Raw genomic sequence first — 16,499 nt, 5'->3', positions numbered from 1 at the left:
CTTTTAAGACTGTGATCAACTTGACCTTCACGGCGCTCCTCGGATATGTAGCCACCTACCTTTTCCCCACATTTTCCTTATGTCAACCTGGAAGTATGGATAAAAGGAAAACTAGTCGGCCCTTCTGGGATTGAGTTTCCCATCAAAGACTTCTAAATAATAACCTATAAACTTGTCACGTTTTCTTAATGTAAGTAGACTTGCAAGTCAACAAATATTTCTTGACTTCCTATCCAAGGCAGGGGGTGGGGTGGGGTGGGGTGGGGTGGGGTGGGGTGGGGTGGGGTGGGTGGGGAGATGGATTGCATTTTCACAGTGAAACGAGGGAGGAGTCTGCCCCTCGAATATTTGATTGATAAGCAAACTAGTACGTCTTATGCTATGTATAATAGAGAAAACTCTATCTTAGCTAGACAAACGGATGGGTTCATTATTTGTTTTAGCAAGCCTTAACTCCTCCATTGGTAACAGTTCTTTGCCCTTCCTAGAGTAGGGGTTCAGATGTGCCCTGGAATCTCTCTTTTTTTGACGAGGATTTTCTAATTATGTCAGGCCTTCCTGAATTCAGGCTATCTTTGAAAAGCCTTTTCTGCCTGAGGGATGGCGAAGGCACTGGCAGGATTCCAAGCTTTCTCCTCCTTTGGAGCTTTTCTAAAGCGCGGCGGGTTCTACCACAGAGCTGGGTGACAAATGCTCACTACCGGACCTCTGCAGGCTCCTACCCAGCAGCCAGAGCGCGCCTGCGTACCGCAGTCCCTTTGTTGCTCAGACGCCCGGGGTCTGGCTGCGCCTGCGTGGACGGCTGGCGCCAACAAGTGCGCTGCACCGCGGGTACCGGCTGGGGGCGAGCAGACCTCGAGCAGCTGCCTCAGCCGCCGCAACCGTTGCGACCGCCGCAGCGGAGTTCAGAGGGCCGGGGGGTGGGAGACTTCCCACAAGGAGGCTGAGATGTCGTCCACCGCGGCTTTTTACCTTCTCTCCACCCTGGGAGGGTACTTGGTGACCTCATTCTTGTTGCTCAAATACCCGACCTTGCTGCACCCGAGAAAGAAGCAGCGATTCCTCAGTAAACACATCTCTCACCGCGGAGGTGAGAGGGGGTCCCCAGATCGATGGCGGAGGTGGGGGAGGCTTTTCCCCCCACTAGAGCTGAGGGTCCTTCAGAGCTCTGCAAAAGGCTGGCGGGTGGAAATGCGTGAGAGTTTGAGGAAGAATGGGTGTGCGAAAGAGGACTCCCTGGAGGTGAAGGCGATGTGAAGGGGAGCTCTCCAGAAGGAAGATAAGGGATCTTGAGACAGAGCCATGGTGGGGCTCTGTCGAGTGCGGCGGTGTCAGGTGTTCTCTGAAGGAGGACGGACGAGGGTGAGAATTAAGGGTGGATGGAGCGTTTCTCGGCAGATGGAAGGATGATCGCAAGGTCCCTTTCTAGCAGCGAGGCTGAAGACGGTGGGGGGAGCGCGGAGCAGAACCCGGGTACCCGGCGGGGGAACCGGAACCGACTGCTCTGAGCGGAGCCAGTGGCTGAGCTTGTAGGGAGATCCGGGGCGACGAGCTTCGAGGGTTGAGGAACTGCGTGAACCTGGACGGTGCTGTAGCTTGGTTGTCTGCAGTCCCTGGGGACTGGTTCCTACCCACCCAGCCCCCCATCCCCGTCCCCCTCTCTGAATACTGATAATTAAGAAGAGAGGGAAACCTAGTCACTGACCTGGGGACACTTCCCAAGGTCACAGAGCTTGGACTGGACTGGGACAGAAATTGGAGCGTCCTGGTTCCCAAGGCAGCAAACCTTTCACCTGCCTTTTTTTTTTTTTCTTCTTTTTTTTTTAAGCCCTACGCTGCACCTCAGCAATAACACCTGGGTTTTCTAAAGACAAAAAGACGATGTAATTTATGACAGGACTATATTGCTCAACGAAAACAAAGAAGTTGTTTCTTGGAAAAGTATCTTGCTAAAAGGAACCTAGATAGTTCACCCTGTGATTTCCCAAAGAGCAGGCCAAATCTTTGCCTCTTCATTATCTCAGAATAATGAGTCTTTATTTCATTTCAAGCATGATGTATAAAATGCTGTGAAATTGGATGAAGTCAATAATTTTAACTGTTCTTTACAGATGAATGTTTAACTAGGTTAAAACTGCTTGGAATTCACAGTCTAATACTTGAAATGGCAAATCCTAGGAGTTTACAGTCTAAAACTTGATTTAGTACTGTAACACCTTTTCTAACAAGAATTGGCCAGGAATACAGTTTTAAATATGACAGAAATACATTAGTATTCTTCTGTATAATCTGTAAGTTCTATGTTAAACATAGTTCTAAAGAGTGACTTCAATAGTTGTGCTAGTCTCCTTACTTATGAAAAGCATCAAAGGTTTTAAGGGGTCACCAGCTAAATGCCATGTAAAGGCTTATTTGGTTTAATTAAATATATAGTTACCTTTTTTTTAAAGTTTATTTACTTATTTAAGTAATCTCTACACCCAACATGGGGCCTAACTCATCACCCTGAGATCAAGAGTTGCACACTCTTCTGACTGAGCCAGCCAGGTGCCCTCTGTTTACTGATTTAAAAAAAAAAAAGAAAGGGCGCCTGGGTGGCTCAGTGGGTTAAGCCGCTGCCTTCGGCTCAGGTCATGATCTCAGGGTCCTGGGATCGAGTCCCGCATCGGGCTCTCTGCTCAGCAGGGAGCCTGCTTCCCTCTCTCTCTCTTTCTCTCTGCCTGCCTCTCCGTCTACTTGTGATCTCTCTCTCTGTCAAATAAATACATAAAAAAAAAAAAAATCTTAAAAAAAAAAAGAAAGAAAGAAAAGAAAAAAAGAAAAATGTACTTACTAAAACCCAAAACAAAACTAAGATCCTCCAAAAAGCTATCAAAACTGTCATTGTGGGTGACCTAAATTTTATTTTTAGAAGAAATAAGTGTTAATTTTTGAATTTTTGTGACACTCTGCAGGTGAGAAAAACCGTACTCTGTTGAGGTTAAAAAATGTATGCTAGATTGGGGCGCCTGGGTGGCTCAGTGGGTTAAGCTGCTGCCTTCGGCTCAGGTCATGATCTCAGGGTCCTGGGATCGAGCCCCGCGTCAGGCTCTCTGCTCAGCAGGGAGCCTGCTTCCTCCTCTCTCTCTGCTTGTCTCTCTGCCTACTTGTGATCTCTCTGTCAAAAAAAACACAAAATCTTAAAAAAAAAAAAAATGTATGCTAGATCAACATAGCCAGTATCAAAACCAGGATATGCTGGATCTCCAATTCTCACTTACTGTCAGAAATACTTTAAAAATATTTTCCCCTAGATATAAAGTCATTTTCAGTTGTTTCAGTTTCACCCCTTATATAAAAATTTCCATTCATTATTTGCAAACATGGGATCAGTATTTGTGTATTCAAAGATATATACCTGAAACTGTCATAAGAATCTCATTAAATATCTGCAGACTTGAATCTATTTACTTGTATGATGGTCCTAATGTACTGTAGTTAGTTTCCATGTTGTTAGTGCTTAATATGCTTTTGTTGAGTACGTGCACCAAATAATATAATTAAATGCAGAATGATAGAGAGATATTTATTAAAAAATATTTTGTAAATCAAGATACTAAGTTCTTGGAAAATAATAGTGGAGGAAGGAGTCACCTCCTTACTTACTTTTTATTTTTGTCTTGGACACTGCCAACAGCAGTCACTAGTCTCTCTGTGCATATTACTAACATATGGGCTAATTCTCTGTTGCCCTAACCTCAAATACCTGATATTTCATGTACGCCAGATGTATGACCATTCCAAGACAGAAACATTGATCAATATATCTTATAAAGTATATACACCAGGATTACTATAACTATATTATGTCTGCATTATCACCTGGGTCAGATCCTGGACCACTAGTTAGTCTTGGGAAGAAGACCTAGTTTCCTTCTTTATAAATGAGGACTGTTTGCCTTGCTTCTCTTTGGGTTGTTAGGAGGATTAGGTATATAAAATGCACTTTGAAAACTGTAAAATTGTTTAGAAATATAAGCATGTATACAGGGATCCACATATGTATTTTGTAGTAGAACTTCGAGGTGATTGAGAAGGAGTAAGATCACCTTATACTTAATGTTTTCAAAATTTTAATGAACATATTGCCTTTTGCTAAGATTGGTTGTCTTTGAAAGAGGAAATTAATGTTTTAAAAATTAAATGCTGTGGGATTATTTTGTTTTTGTCTCTTTAGAGCATACACTGTATTTCATTATATCATAATAGGATATGTTAATACATCTGCCTCCCTTAGTTCATTAAGGGGAGGTTTCAGATTTTATTAATGCTTCTGTCTCTAGCTTCAGTGCAGATCCTAACATAATCAAAATAATAAATTATTGTCTGCTAATTACTGCATGCTAGGTCCCTCCCATGTATTTCCTAAATTTATTTGACCAGAGGACACCTTTTATAACTACAATGTATTGAGGAAACACCAATAAGATCAAAGATATAACCTTTGGATCAAATGGAGAGCAAGCAATACTCTCAAAGTCCATTTTCTTAATTTCTCTATGAAAGCATGAATTTTATTAATATTCTTTCCAATTGCATAAGTAATTCATGTTCATTGTAGAAGTTTGGAAAATATAGAAATGAAAAAAGAAAAAATAGTTCCTAAAACTTTACTATCTGGATAAAATCTCTGTTAAAATTTTGAATTATATCCTTTAAATACCTATTTTCTGATATTTGGAATCATAGTGTATATATATTTTTTATTTATTTAAGACATATATATAGAGAGAGACAGAGACAGAGCTTGAGCAAGAATAGGCTCCTATCTGAGTAGAGAGCCTGATGTGGGGCTCTATCCCAGGACCCTGGGATCATGACCTAAGCTGGAGACAGATGATTAACCCACTGAGGCATCCAGGCACCTCCTGGAATCACAGTGTATGTACATTTATTTCAGATGCCAACTGAATTGGCTAGAGGTACAACTATAGGGAAATATGGAAATAAGTTACTCCAATACTCCTTAATCTATCTCCATGAAGCAAATAAATTAAGCAACAGGCTTAAAAAAAAAAAAAAGTCTATGTACTAGGATTCAGTGGCCAAAGAATAAGAATTGCCAACCCATGAAATCCCTACCTTCCCTTTTAATCTTTCACCCTCAATCTTGAGACAGAGTATTGTCACAATCTGGGTAACCTGCCACAGAATAATTTGGCAAGTAATAAGTTTGAGGGTAAATTTGCTGTTGGACGCTGGCTGCTTTTGGGTCCTAAACTTTAACTGGATGTTCAAGGACGAAATCAAAGCATCAATTTGAGTCCTGAAAATGTCACTGGAAGTGGCAGTCTGCAGTTGCCTCCTTAAACATATTCTATGTCAGGGTATCAGTTATTTCTCTTCTTGTTCCTTCATTCCTATATTTAGGGAACTCTTCCTCACTTTTCAGTGAGAACTCTTTTCCTTCCTCCCTCCCTCCCTCCTCCCCTTCCTTCCTTCCTTCCATAATCCCTGCATCCAACATGGGGCTCAAATTCACAACCCCAAGATTAAGAGTCACATGCTCGGGGCACCTGGGTGGCTCAGATGGTTAAGCATCTGCCTTTGGCTCAGGTCATGATCCTGAGGTCTTGGGATTGAGCCCCATGTCAGGCTGTCTGCTCAGCAGCTTCTCCCTCTTTCTCTGCCTGCCACTCCCCCTGCTTGTGCTCTCTCTCTCTCTCTGTCAAATAAATAAATATTTATTAAAAAAAAAAAAAGTCACATGCTCTTCATCTGAACTAGCCAGGTGCCCTTTCAACAAGAACTTCTTCCTCATTCATTTCCTCAACTGGTTCACTCATTCGTACCGATACCTTATTAGCAATGAAGTTGTTTATCATTTATTTATTTATTTTTAAGATTTTATTTATTCATTTGACAGATAGAGATCACAAGTAGGCAGACAGGCAGGCAGAGAGAGAGGAGGAAGCAGGCTCCTAGCGGAGCAGAGATCCCGATGTGGGGCTCGATCCCAGGACCCTGAGTTCATGACCTGAGCTGAAGGCAGAGGCTTTAACCTACTGAGCCACCCAGGTACCCCTGTTTATCACTTATTTAATATTGCTTTTCTGCTTAAGAAAGCAAACTAAAATGTACTTATTTTCAGCAATGGCTGAAAAATATATATGTCTTAAATTGTATACAAGTTTAGAAAAATTAAATATAAAAATATCATATAGAAAAGTTACTGAAATTATGATAGATACATTATAAAAACCACTTACCATTGAAGAGAGCATACGTGTGGTAGTTAGTTGGTAAATGCTGCCTGTGTATCAATATACAGTTTGAATATCCTTCTGTGCTACTAGTGTGTTTAATTTTTTCTTATACCTGTACCTACAGATTTCACCAGTTTTTTCCTCTTGAGATACAAAACCAAGTCTGCAGTGTTCCAGGGAACCCATATTGAGAAATGCTCTTAGTATACACCATTTCTACTCCTTACAAGCTCTTTATGCACTTATATAAATTACATATACTATTTCCAAGGCACACTGTAAATGTTGAAGGAACAAGTGAATTTAGAAATAAAGAAGAGGGCATCTGGTTGGTTAAGGTCCTGACTCTTGATTTCAGCTCAGGTCATGATCTCAGGGTTGTGAGATTGAGCCCCTGTGTTAGGCTCTGTGCTGGGCTTGGAGCCTGCTTCAGATTCTCTCTCCCTCTCCCGTTGCCCTCCTCCCTCCCTGCTTGCGTGCTCTCTCTCTCTTTAAAAAAAAAAAAAAAGGTGTGGGGGGCGTCTGGGTGGCTCAGTGGGTTAAAGCCTCTGCCTTCGGCTCGGGTTATGATCCCAGAGTCCTGGGATCGAGTCCCGAATCGGGCTCTCTGCTTGGCGGGGAGCCTGCTCCCTCCTCTCTCTGCCTGCCTCTCTGCCTAGTTGTGATCTCTCTCTCTGTCAAATAAATAAATAAAATCTTTAAGAAAAAAAAGAAAGAAATGAAGAAGGAACTTACTCTGTCACTTGATTTACTGAAAAATTTCGTTTTGAGATCAGATCATATCTCAAACATTAGGATATGTTTTATTTGAACTAAGCTTTCTTATCCAATATCAGAAAATACTTAATTTTGAAGGTTTCTTTGTGTGCATGTGACTAATGCATAGTCATATTTGTCATTGGTTTTCTAAACATCACACACACATTGATCGTGTAGACAAAGATGTTAATCATGGTGGTTAGAGCATATCTCTAAAACAACTCTACAGTGTTTATTGGTATATAAAGCATTTGGAAGACAAAAAGAAAACTAAACAGACATTTCTTTCCTTCACAGCATGTAAATCTAATTAAAGATCCAAAAGAGAATGTTTCCTTTACTTTTCCTGTCCTATCAGAAATTAACTGATCACAGAGCATATGGATGGCAGAATGGATTATGTGTCTGACTCTTGGTTTTGGGTCAGGTCGTGATCTCAGGATCATGAGACTGAGCCCCTTTTCAGGCTCTGCACTCAGCACAGAGTCTGCATGAAACTCACTCTCCCTCTGCCCCTCCCCTGCTCTCTCTGAAAGAAAGAAAAAGAAAAAGAAAGAAAGAAACTAATTACAAAGTAATTATGAAACACTATATAAGAGAGAAAAAGTTAATATAGAATGAAAACTTGGGAAGTATATAGTGAAGCTGTAAATAAAGAGAAATGGGACTTTTCAGAGAAGATTTTTCTCAAAGAAGTGAAAAATGTGAACTAGAAGAGGGAGGCAGTATGATGTAAGCAGAGGAATTATAAACATATTAGGACAGCATGTAAAATCTGTGACACTCATTCTCTTTCCCATTTCATAATTTAATAACTAATTAAAAATTAAACATCTGTTTATATGTCAGGTGGTGATATGCAAAGCCAGGCATTGTTTAAACTGATTATTGAAGGAAAAGGAAAATTAGTGGCAAGTGTGCTTCTATAAATGATATAACTAGTAACAAAAGGAATTCAAATAATTTCATGAGATAAGAGCTACCACCAAATAATTCCTTGGAGAGGAATGGCATACTCTTTAATTAGTCCCTTGGTTACTCTCCAGGCTTTCACCATATGAATCTAACAGGTAATTTGTAGGCGTTATCATTGTGGAATTTATCTCCAAGCTTTATAAACAAGTAGAATATGGGAATAAGGACCAATATGAATAATGTATATAGTTTATGCTTGAATTGTAGTTCCCCTCATTGGCTATGTGACTACCCAACTTTTTTCTGGTTGTGTGGGTTTTAATGAAATAATATATAAGGTGCTAAGTACAGTGTATAGCTTCTATTAAATATTAATATCTTGATTGTCTTTTCATTGTTTTATTTAATACTGGGTATTAATTTCATAAACTTACAAAATCAAAGATCTTAATGTTTTCATGCTTAAGCTGTTAGGTTTAAATGAATAACAAAATTAATATGAAAAGCAGACATAAAAGACAAACATGCAGACTCTGAATGTAAATATTAGTAAAAATTATATTACCTGTGGGAAAATTTATTTCAGAGTACTGAATCTCTATCCTATTTTTTCTAACTTGTTTTCCCCAAACCAAAACATCATTTCAATTCAGATATATGCAAAAGTATTAAGACTCCATGAACCTATATCACCCAGATACAATTACTATCATGTACTCACAGTTTTTTTTTTTTTTAAAGGCAGTTTTAGGATGCCTGGGTGGCTCAGTTGTTAAGTGTGTGCCTTCGGCTGAGGTCATGATCCCAGGGTCCTGGGATCGAGTCCCACATTGGGCTCCTTGCTCATCAAGGATCCTGCTTCTCCCTCTGTCTGCCTGCCGCTCCCCCTGCTTGTACTCTCTCTCTCTCTCTGACAAATAAATAAATAATAAAATCTTTTAAAAAATTTAAAAAGGCAGTTTCACTTAAGGACATATTTGATGTATTAATAAAAATTATTTTATTAAATTTCAGCCCTATATATATGTAACTTTTTTAAAAAATATTTTATTTATTTATTTGACACAGAGAGATACAGAGAGAAAGGGAACACAAGCAAGGGGAGTGGGAGAGGGAGAAGCAGACTTCCTGCAGAGCAGGAAGCCCAATGTGGGGCTCAATCCCAGGAACCTGGATCATGACCTGAGCCGAAGGCAGACACTTAGCTGACTGAGCCCCCCAGGCGCCCCCGTAACTTTTTACACGTAACTTTTAAAAAATGAATGTCTTTTTTAAAAAAATTTAATTTTAAGTAAGCTCTATACCCAACATGGGGCTTGAACTCATGACCCTGAGATCAAGAGTCACTTACCCTACCAACTGAACCAACCAGGCACCCTGAGTACACATAACTTTTATTTTTTTTAATTTTATTTATTTGAGAGAGTGAGAGAGCCATGCACAAATGCGTGTGCACACGTTGGGTGAGGGCAGAGAGAGAAGCAGACTCCCCAAGTGGAGAATGGACCTGGGGCTAGATCCCGGAACTCCGGGATCATGACCTGAGCCAAAGGCAGACACTTAACTGACTGAGCCACCAGAAACCCCACACAAAACTTCTCATATTTTGTGTGACAAAATTGGAAGTACATACAGAACACTTCTGTTGCATATCAGAGTATGATGGTGATTGTTTTGAGGAAAAGCACTTATGCAATCATCTGAATTGTGAGCTGAATTAGCCCTTATTTTCTTCCCACAGAACACCATTTTTATTTAAAAAAACTGAAACCAGTTATTCAGACTTGAGTATTCAGCAGATGTAGTCTTGAAAATTATAAAATGAGTCTGTCATTAGAAGAAAAATAAGCTATATTTTAAGGCAGTGCCAATGATTACATTTGAGGTTTCAAGCAAAAATTAGAAATTTGGAAAGCTTGTATACTCCACTGTGAGCTTGATAGCTTTCTTACAGATTTTCCTGATGAGATGAGGAATTAACAAATGTGACTTTAAAGAATATTGTATAATGAAATGTGTCAATATTTAGAAAATCAGCATGATTCAGTGAATTAGTATTTTCCAAAGACCAATGCATAATATAAAACCATGCTTGGGTGAAAGATTTATTCAAAGTTCAAGATGGACTTACGGGTGCTGATTCTTGATCTCAGCTCGGGTTTTGATCTCAGGATTGTGAGTTTAAGCCCTTCTGGGCTTGGAGCCTACTTAAAAAAACAAAGTTCAAAATGAAGCAGTGGATTTTCATATAATGGAGTATGAAAAAGTCATTCATATGGTTCAGATTTCACACTGCAAGTAACTTTTGAGAAATAACCCCTATTGGGTGCCTGGGTGGCTCAGTGGGTTAGGCCGCTGCCTTCTGCCAGGGTCATGATCTCAGGATCCTGGGATTGATCCCTGAATGGAGCTCTCTGCTCAGCGGGGAGCCTTCTTCCCACTCTCTCTTTGCCTGCCTCTTTGCCTACTTGTGATCTCTGCCTGTCAAATAAATAAATAAAATCTTCAAAAAAAAAAAAAAAAAAGAAAAGAAAAAGAAACTACCACTTGTTAAATTCTGGTGCAGTATCAAAAAGAATCTTTCCAACTGGCTATCTGTGTGAAGGTTGGTATACATGAATGAAACAGATATGAGAATGCAGCTGCCTTCTATAAAGCATTAAAGAGATTTGCAAAAATGTAAAATAATGCCACTCTTCATTAAATATGGAAGATAGTTAATTTTCATAAAATGTTAACAAAAAAAAGTAGCACTCTTTGTCTTTTGTGGTCATATTATAGAGTGTTTTGTTCTTGAATATTGATTATTTGAATATAACATATTTCCATAGTTTTTGACTAAAACAAATACCAACTAGATTTTTTTTTTTTTTTTTAAGAGAGAGAGAGAGAGAGAGAAAGAGAGGAGGGGCAGAGGGAAGGAGAGAGAATCCTAAGAAGACTCCACGCCAGTGCAGAGGCCAACATGGAGCTTGATCTCACCACCCTGAGATCATGACCTGAGCTGAAATCAAGAGTCAGAGGCTTAACTGACTGAGTCACCCAGGTACCCTAACACCAACTAGATTTTTAAAAGTCACTTAACCGGACACTTAGGTGGCTCAGTTGGTTAAACGTCACATTCGGCTCAGGTTGTGATCCCGGGGTCCTGGGATCAAGCCCCAAGTTGGGCTCCCTACTCTGCAGGGAGCCCACTTCTCCCTCTCTTTCTGCCTGTTGCCCCCCCCCCCCGCTTGCACTCTCTCTCTCTCTGTCAAGTAAATAAATAAAGTTAAGAAAATCTTTAAGAAAAAGTGGGGCACCTGGGTGGCTCAGTGGGTTAAGCCTCTGCCTTCAGTTCAGTCATGATCTCAGGGTCCTGGGATAGAGCCCCGCATCAGGCTCTCTGATCAGCAGGGAGCCTGCTTCCCCCTCTCTCTCTCTGCCTGCCTCTCTGACTACTTGTGATTTCTGTCAAATAAATAAAATCTTAAAAAAAAAAAGAGAGAAAAAGTCATTTAACCTTGAAAGAGCACTTACTTTTTTTTAAAGAGCACTTATTTTTACAAAAGCTATAATCTTCAGATTTACTTCATCTGTTTTCTATTGTGCATCAACTGTAGTGACTAAAGTAAACCTAAAATCAAAGTAGCTTTTTTTACATGGGTATTCCTTTCTCTCTACTGAACTATGGAACTCTAGAACATTCAGCTAATAGATTCATTTCTTCATACTTTGTGTTTCTATTGATTATTAATTAGGTTGCCATGGAAGCACAATCTAACAATATAAGAGAAGAAAATTCTAATACTCTCACAAATATGTCCAGGTGGTATTGTATGTATGTATGTATGTATGTATGTACATTTTAATGCTAATACTTGAACAGTGCCATAAACTTGAAGTGTTTCTTTTTGCTAAAAAGAAATTGGCTGTTTTTCTTAAGTATTTGGAAAAGTATTTCCTAAGTGTTTTTCCTGTACATTCCATTAATTATTTAATAATACTGAAATCTTTTAGTTTTAAAATATTTTAAATCTTATGGCTAGCGTGTTATGTTAATTGATTCTACCTAGTATATATAATATTAGATAATTAGATACTTTGTATCTGTGTCCTTTTTGTCATTGCAATATTTGTCACTCATCAGTCAGTGGACATCCACCAAGTACCAGTTACTGTAACAGTGGCAATAGCAATAATAATAGCAGTAATCCTTTACTTTCACGGAATATTAACTATTTCATTAACTCTAATGCCATTAATTATAAAATGCACATTTTCTTTTCTTTTTGAGGTAGGGGAGGGGCAGAGGGATAGAGGGAGAGAAAGAATCTTAAGCAGACCCCAACCCCAGCACAGAGCCCAACACATGGCTCAGTCTTGCACTCATGAGATCATTACCTGAGCCAAAAGCAAGAGTCAGACACTTAACTGACTGAGCCACCCAGGCACCCCTAAAATGCACATATTTAACATACTGCTAAGAGAGAGAAAATCTTGCCAAGTAAACTACTACACACCATCTGGGGCGCCTGGGTGGCTCAGTTGTTAAGTGTCTGCCTTTGGCTCAGGTCATAATCCCAGGGTCCTGGGATCGAGCCCCGCATCTGGGTCCCTGCTCAGCGGGAGGCCTGCTTCTCCCTCTCCTAATATCCCTGCTTGTGTTCCCTCTCTCACTGTGTCTATCTCTGTCAAATAAATAAATAAAAATCTTAAAAAAAAAAAAGAAAGACCCTCTCTAAGGTCTTAAAAAAAAAAAAAAAAACTATTACACACCATCTTTTGTAAAATGCATCCTAACTTATGAGATGTTAAAAGGGAAAAACTCATTTTTCGAATTGATGACGTAGGACACCTGACATGTGAATTCATTTAACTACACCAATCCTATGAAATAGGTGCCAACCTTTATCCTCATTCTTTTTTTTTTTTTTTCTTTTTTAAGATTTTATTTTTGTGGGGAAGCTCCTGGCTCAGTCAGTAGAGCATGTGACTCTTAATCTTGGGGTCATGAGGTTGAGCCCTACTTTGGGGGTAGACTTAATAAAAAAAATTTTTTTTAATTCTAATTTTTTAAATGTAATCTCTCCCCCCAGTGTGGCACTCAAACACACAACCCTGAGATCAAGAATCTCACACTCCACTAAGATAGCTAGGCATCCCTCATTCTTACAGATAAGTAAGCTCAGCCTCAGGGAGTTTTTGTAACTTTCCCAAGGTCATGCAAATATCAAGTAGATTTGTGAGCAAAGATCCTAACTCCACCTTTAACTACTGCACTATGTTGTCTTCAGCCAAAGCGATTAAAACAGGAATTTATTTTCAGTAATTCATAGGAAAAGGAGGAGTCAGTTTTATAATTTATGCTATAATGTGATAAATTCTTACTAGAGAGATTCGTAAGAGAGTTTGGGGATGCAGAGGAGATAGATTAACTGTTTCTGAGGAGGTATATATATATATACACCAGGTCCTCTTCTGTCTTTCCTATGACGAGCAGATATTGTAGCTTAAAAAACATGTTTAGGTTCTAATCTTTCTGTGTTGCTGCGGCTTTGTTTTAATCTTTGATTCTTTCTGGTGCAGCCAAAAAGAATTCAAAATACCATTACATTCTTTAAAAAACTTGTAATGTCTACACAGTATGTAAACATCAAGATTCACTAGATGTAGCTTATTAAAGTTAATTTCTGGAAAAATTAAAAAGTTCAAATTAGGGGAGCCTGGGTGGCTCAGTCGGTTAAGCATCTGCCTTCATTTAGATCATAGTCCCAGGGTCCTGGGATTGGGCCCTGAGCCCTGCTCAGAGGGAGTCTGCTTCTCCCTCTCCCTCTGCCTTCCACTTCTCCCTCCTACTCCTGTGCATGTGTGTGCTCTCTCAAATAAATTAATAAAATCTTTTAAAAATTTAAAAAATTTTTTTAAAAGTTGAAATTAGCTAGTAAATGAAATTTAAATTTAATGTTTTCACAGGTGCAGGAGAAAATTTGGAGAATACAATGGCAGCCTTTCAGCAGTAAGTATATAAAAAGGTATTCTTTTTTTTAAGGTATTCTTTTATAGTTTATCTTTTATAGTTTATCTTTGAAGTGATGATGATTCACAAAGTGAAGGTAGTATACATGTCACATCCACTTGTGATAGTTGTTTCTATCTTATTAAAATCACTTTTTTTTTTTTTTTTTTAGTTTAGCTAGTCTGAAGTGTTACAAAGAGTGTTTGGCTTTTGCATAACTGAAAAACTAGATCAGAGTTGTGGGTAATCAAAAGATACTATAGTTCTAACGCTGAAAGAAGGCATTTGTAACAAGGAACACACTGTGTGTAATGCTAATTAGTCTTGGAGAGAAGAGAAAAGAAGAAAATGAAACAACTGTTAACACTGGTTGCTGTTTATGAATAGGATTATGTGTCTGCCCTGTAATTCTTCTACAGACCTGAAGCTGTGATCTGGTCTTGTTTGAAGCCTTAAGAGTGTTGGTCTTATTTTTTTTTAAAAAGGTAAATTAGCTTTTTCCCAATGTTTCAGGTCTCTTTTAGAGCACTACACAGAGAAGTAGCAGGAGAGACAGGAATGAAAGCTGATTGATACCTTGTTCTCTGTCTCAGAGTAAATGAGCATCATTGGTCTGTAGTAACGGTGAAAACAGTTTTCTTTTCCCTGAAAAGTAAGGCAGAGGATATAAAAAGTTAAACTCCATGGAAGACATTACCTTTCCATATTTAGTAGGAAACATATTTTCTTATATATTTTTATGGATACATTGGGACTGAGAAATCAGAATTTGGCTTTTTTAAAAAATATTACTATCTTTTTTTGTTTTTTAAAGATTTTATTTATTTATTTGACAGAGATCACAAGTAGGCAGAGAGAGAGGTAGAAGCAGGTTCCCTGCTGAGCAGAGAGCCTGATGTGGGGCTCTATCCCAGGACCTTGGGATCACAACCTTGAGCCAAAGGCCAAGGCTTTAACCCACTGAGCCACCCAGGTGCCCCTGGCTTAAGTTTTTATTCTGTTTCTCATCACTTAAAGGTACCTTAGAATTTAGGGGCGCCTGGATGGCTCAGTTGGTAGAGCATGTGACCCTTAATCTTGGGGTTGTAAGATCGAGCCCCACGTTGGGCATAGAGATTACTTAAAAATAAATAAAATAAAAATAACAAAGACACCTGAGAGTTTATTTTTCCTCTTATCAGATCCAAATGTACTGCTTCTCCATATTCTAGTTTCATCTAAATCCTATCCTCCTGTGTTTATCATTGCTTATTCTTCCTGTTCTCCAATACAATACCTTTGGCTATAATCACCAGATGCTCTAAAACCCTAAAATGCAAAAACTTTCCTCCTGTCTGTGGAAAAAACTTTCCAGATTCTGAAACAAAATAATTTAACTTACTTTAAGTCAAAATAAAATACAATAAATTAAAGTAAGTTACTTTATGTTATCTTCTCTACTGAGATCATATATGTAGATATCTTTAGATATCTATATAATGTATACATCTAGATATAATTAGATATATATAACATACATAATGCATATATATATAATTGTATTTGTGCAGTTTACACTGAGACAAATACACACATACACATACCCCCTCCCATACTATGATTTAACAAATATTTGTTCCCTGGCATGTAGTGATATATATTACCTGGGGGAAAAATATTTATAACTTTGAGTGATTTTAGCATTTTTTATGTTTAAGGTATATTATTTTGTAAGTTTCCCCCATATTTTTTGCTAAATTTTTACCAACCACCCTTATTTATGAAATTAAAATACTTGATTATATAATAAACTGTTTCTTAGAATAGTACATTTGTATAATAAATTATTTTTAAGGATGAGGTATAAATATTTTTATCTTTGAAGATTTTAATAAACTGAAAACCTTTTTGATATTTAAAGAATGTGTTGGGGCGCCTGGGTGGCTCAGTGGGTTAAAGCCTCTGCCTTCAGCTCAAGTCATGATCCCAGGGTCCTGGGATCGAGCCCCGCATCAGGCTCTCTGCTCAGCAGGGAGCCTGCTTCCTTCTCTCTCTCTGCCTGCCTCTCTGCCTACTTGTGTCTGTCAAATAAATAAATAAAATCTTAAAAAAAAAAAAAAAAAGAATGTCTTACTTGGACAGTTTTTACTTGCTAGATACAACATTACATTTCCCATCTTCAGATTTTATTTATTTATTTGACAGAGAGAAAGGGAACAGAAGCAGAAGGAGTGGGAAAGGGAGATGCAGGCTTCCCACTGAGCGGGGAGCCAGATGCCGAGCTCGATCCCAGGATCCTGGGATCATGACCTGAGCCAAATGCAGATGCTCAACGACTGAGCCACCCAGGAACCGCCCCCCCCCCCGGCTTTTTTTAAGATTTATTTGAGAGACAACTCGCAAGTGTGTGTGAATAGGGGGAGGGGTGGAGGGAGAGACTCTCAAGCAGATTCCCCACTGAGCATGAAGGCCCAGTTGGAGCTCCATCTCATGACCCTGAGACCCCAAGCCAAAATCAAGAGTCTGACGGTTCACCAGCTGAGCCACCCAGGTGCCCCTTGATTTTAACCTCTTAAAAATTTGTTGTTGGTGGTGGTTTTTGT

At 38.9% G+C, this 16,499-nt stretch overlaps 1 protein-coding gene across 1 annotated transcript in view; it reads left to right on the top strand.

The window, feature by feature from the left end:
- Positions 1-690: 690 nt before the first annotated feature.
- LOC111151462 (glycerophosphodiester phosphodiesterase domain containing 1) overlaps positions 691-16,499 on the top strand; it is a 53,013-nt gene continuing 37,204 nt past the window's right edge. The window contains exons 1-2 of the mRNA XM_022509469.1: positions 691-1,090; positions 13,875-13,917. Coding sequence (XP_022365177.1) covers positions 691-1,090; positions 13,875-13,917 — 443 coding nt within the window. The remainder of the gene's footprint in view (positions 1,091-13,874; positions 13,918-16,499) is intronic.

Source organism: Enhydra lutris, unplaced genomic scaffold, assembly GCF_002288905.1.
Source record: "Enhydra lutris kenyoni isolate GAN:26980312 unplaced genomic scaffold, ASM228890v2 scaffoldscaffold26, whole genome shotgun sequence".
In the NCBI taxonomy this organism is placed as follows: Eukaryota; Metazoa; Chordata; class Mammalia; order Carnivora; family Mustelidae; genus Enhydra; species Enhydra lutris.
This window is presented reverse-complemented; position numbering and strand designations above follow the sequence as displayed.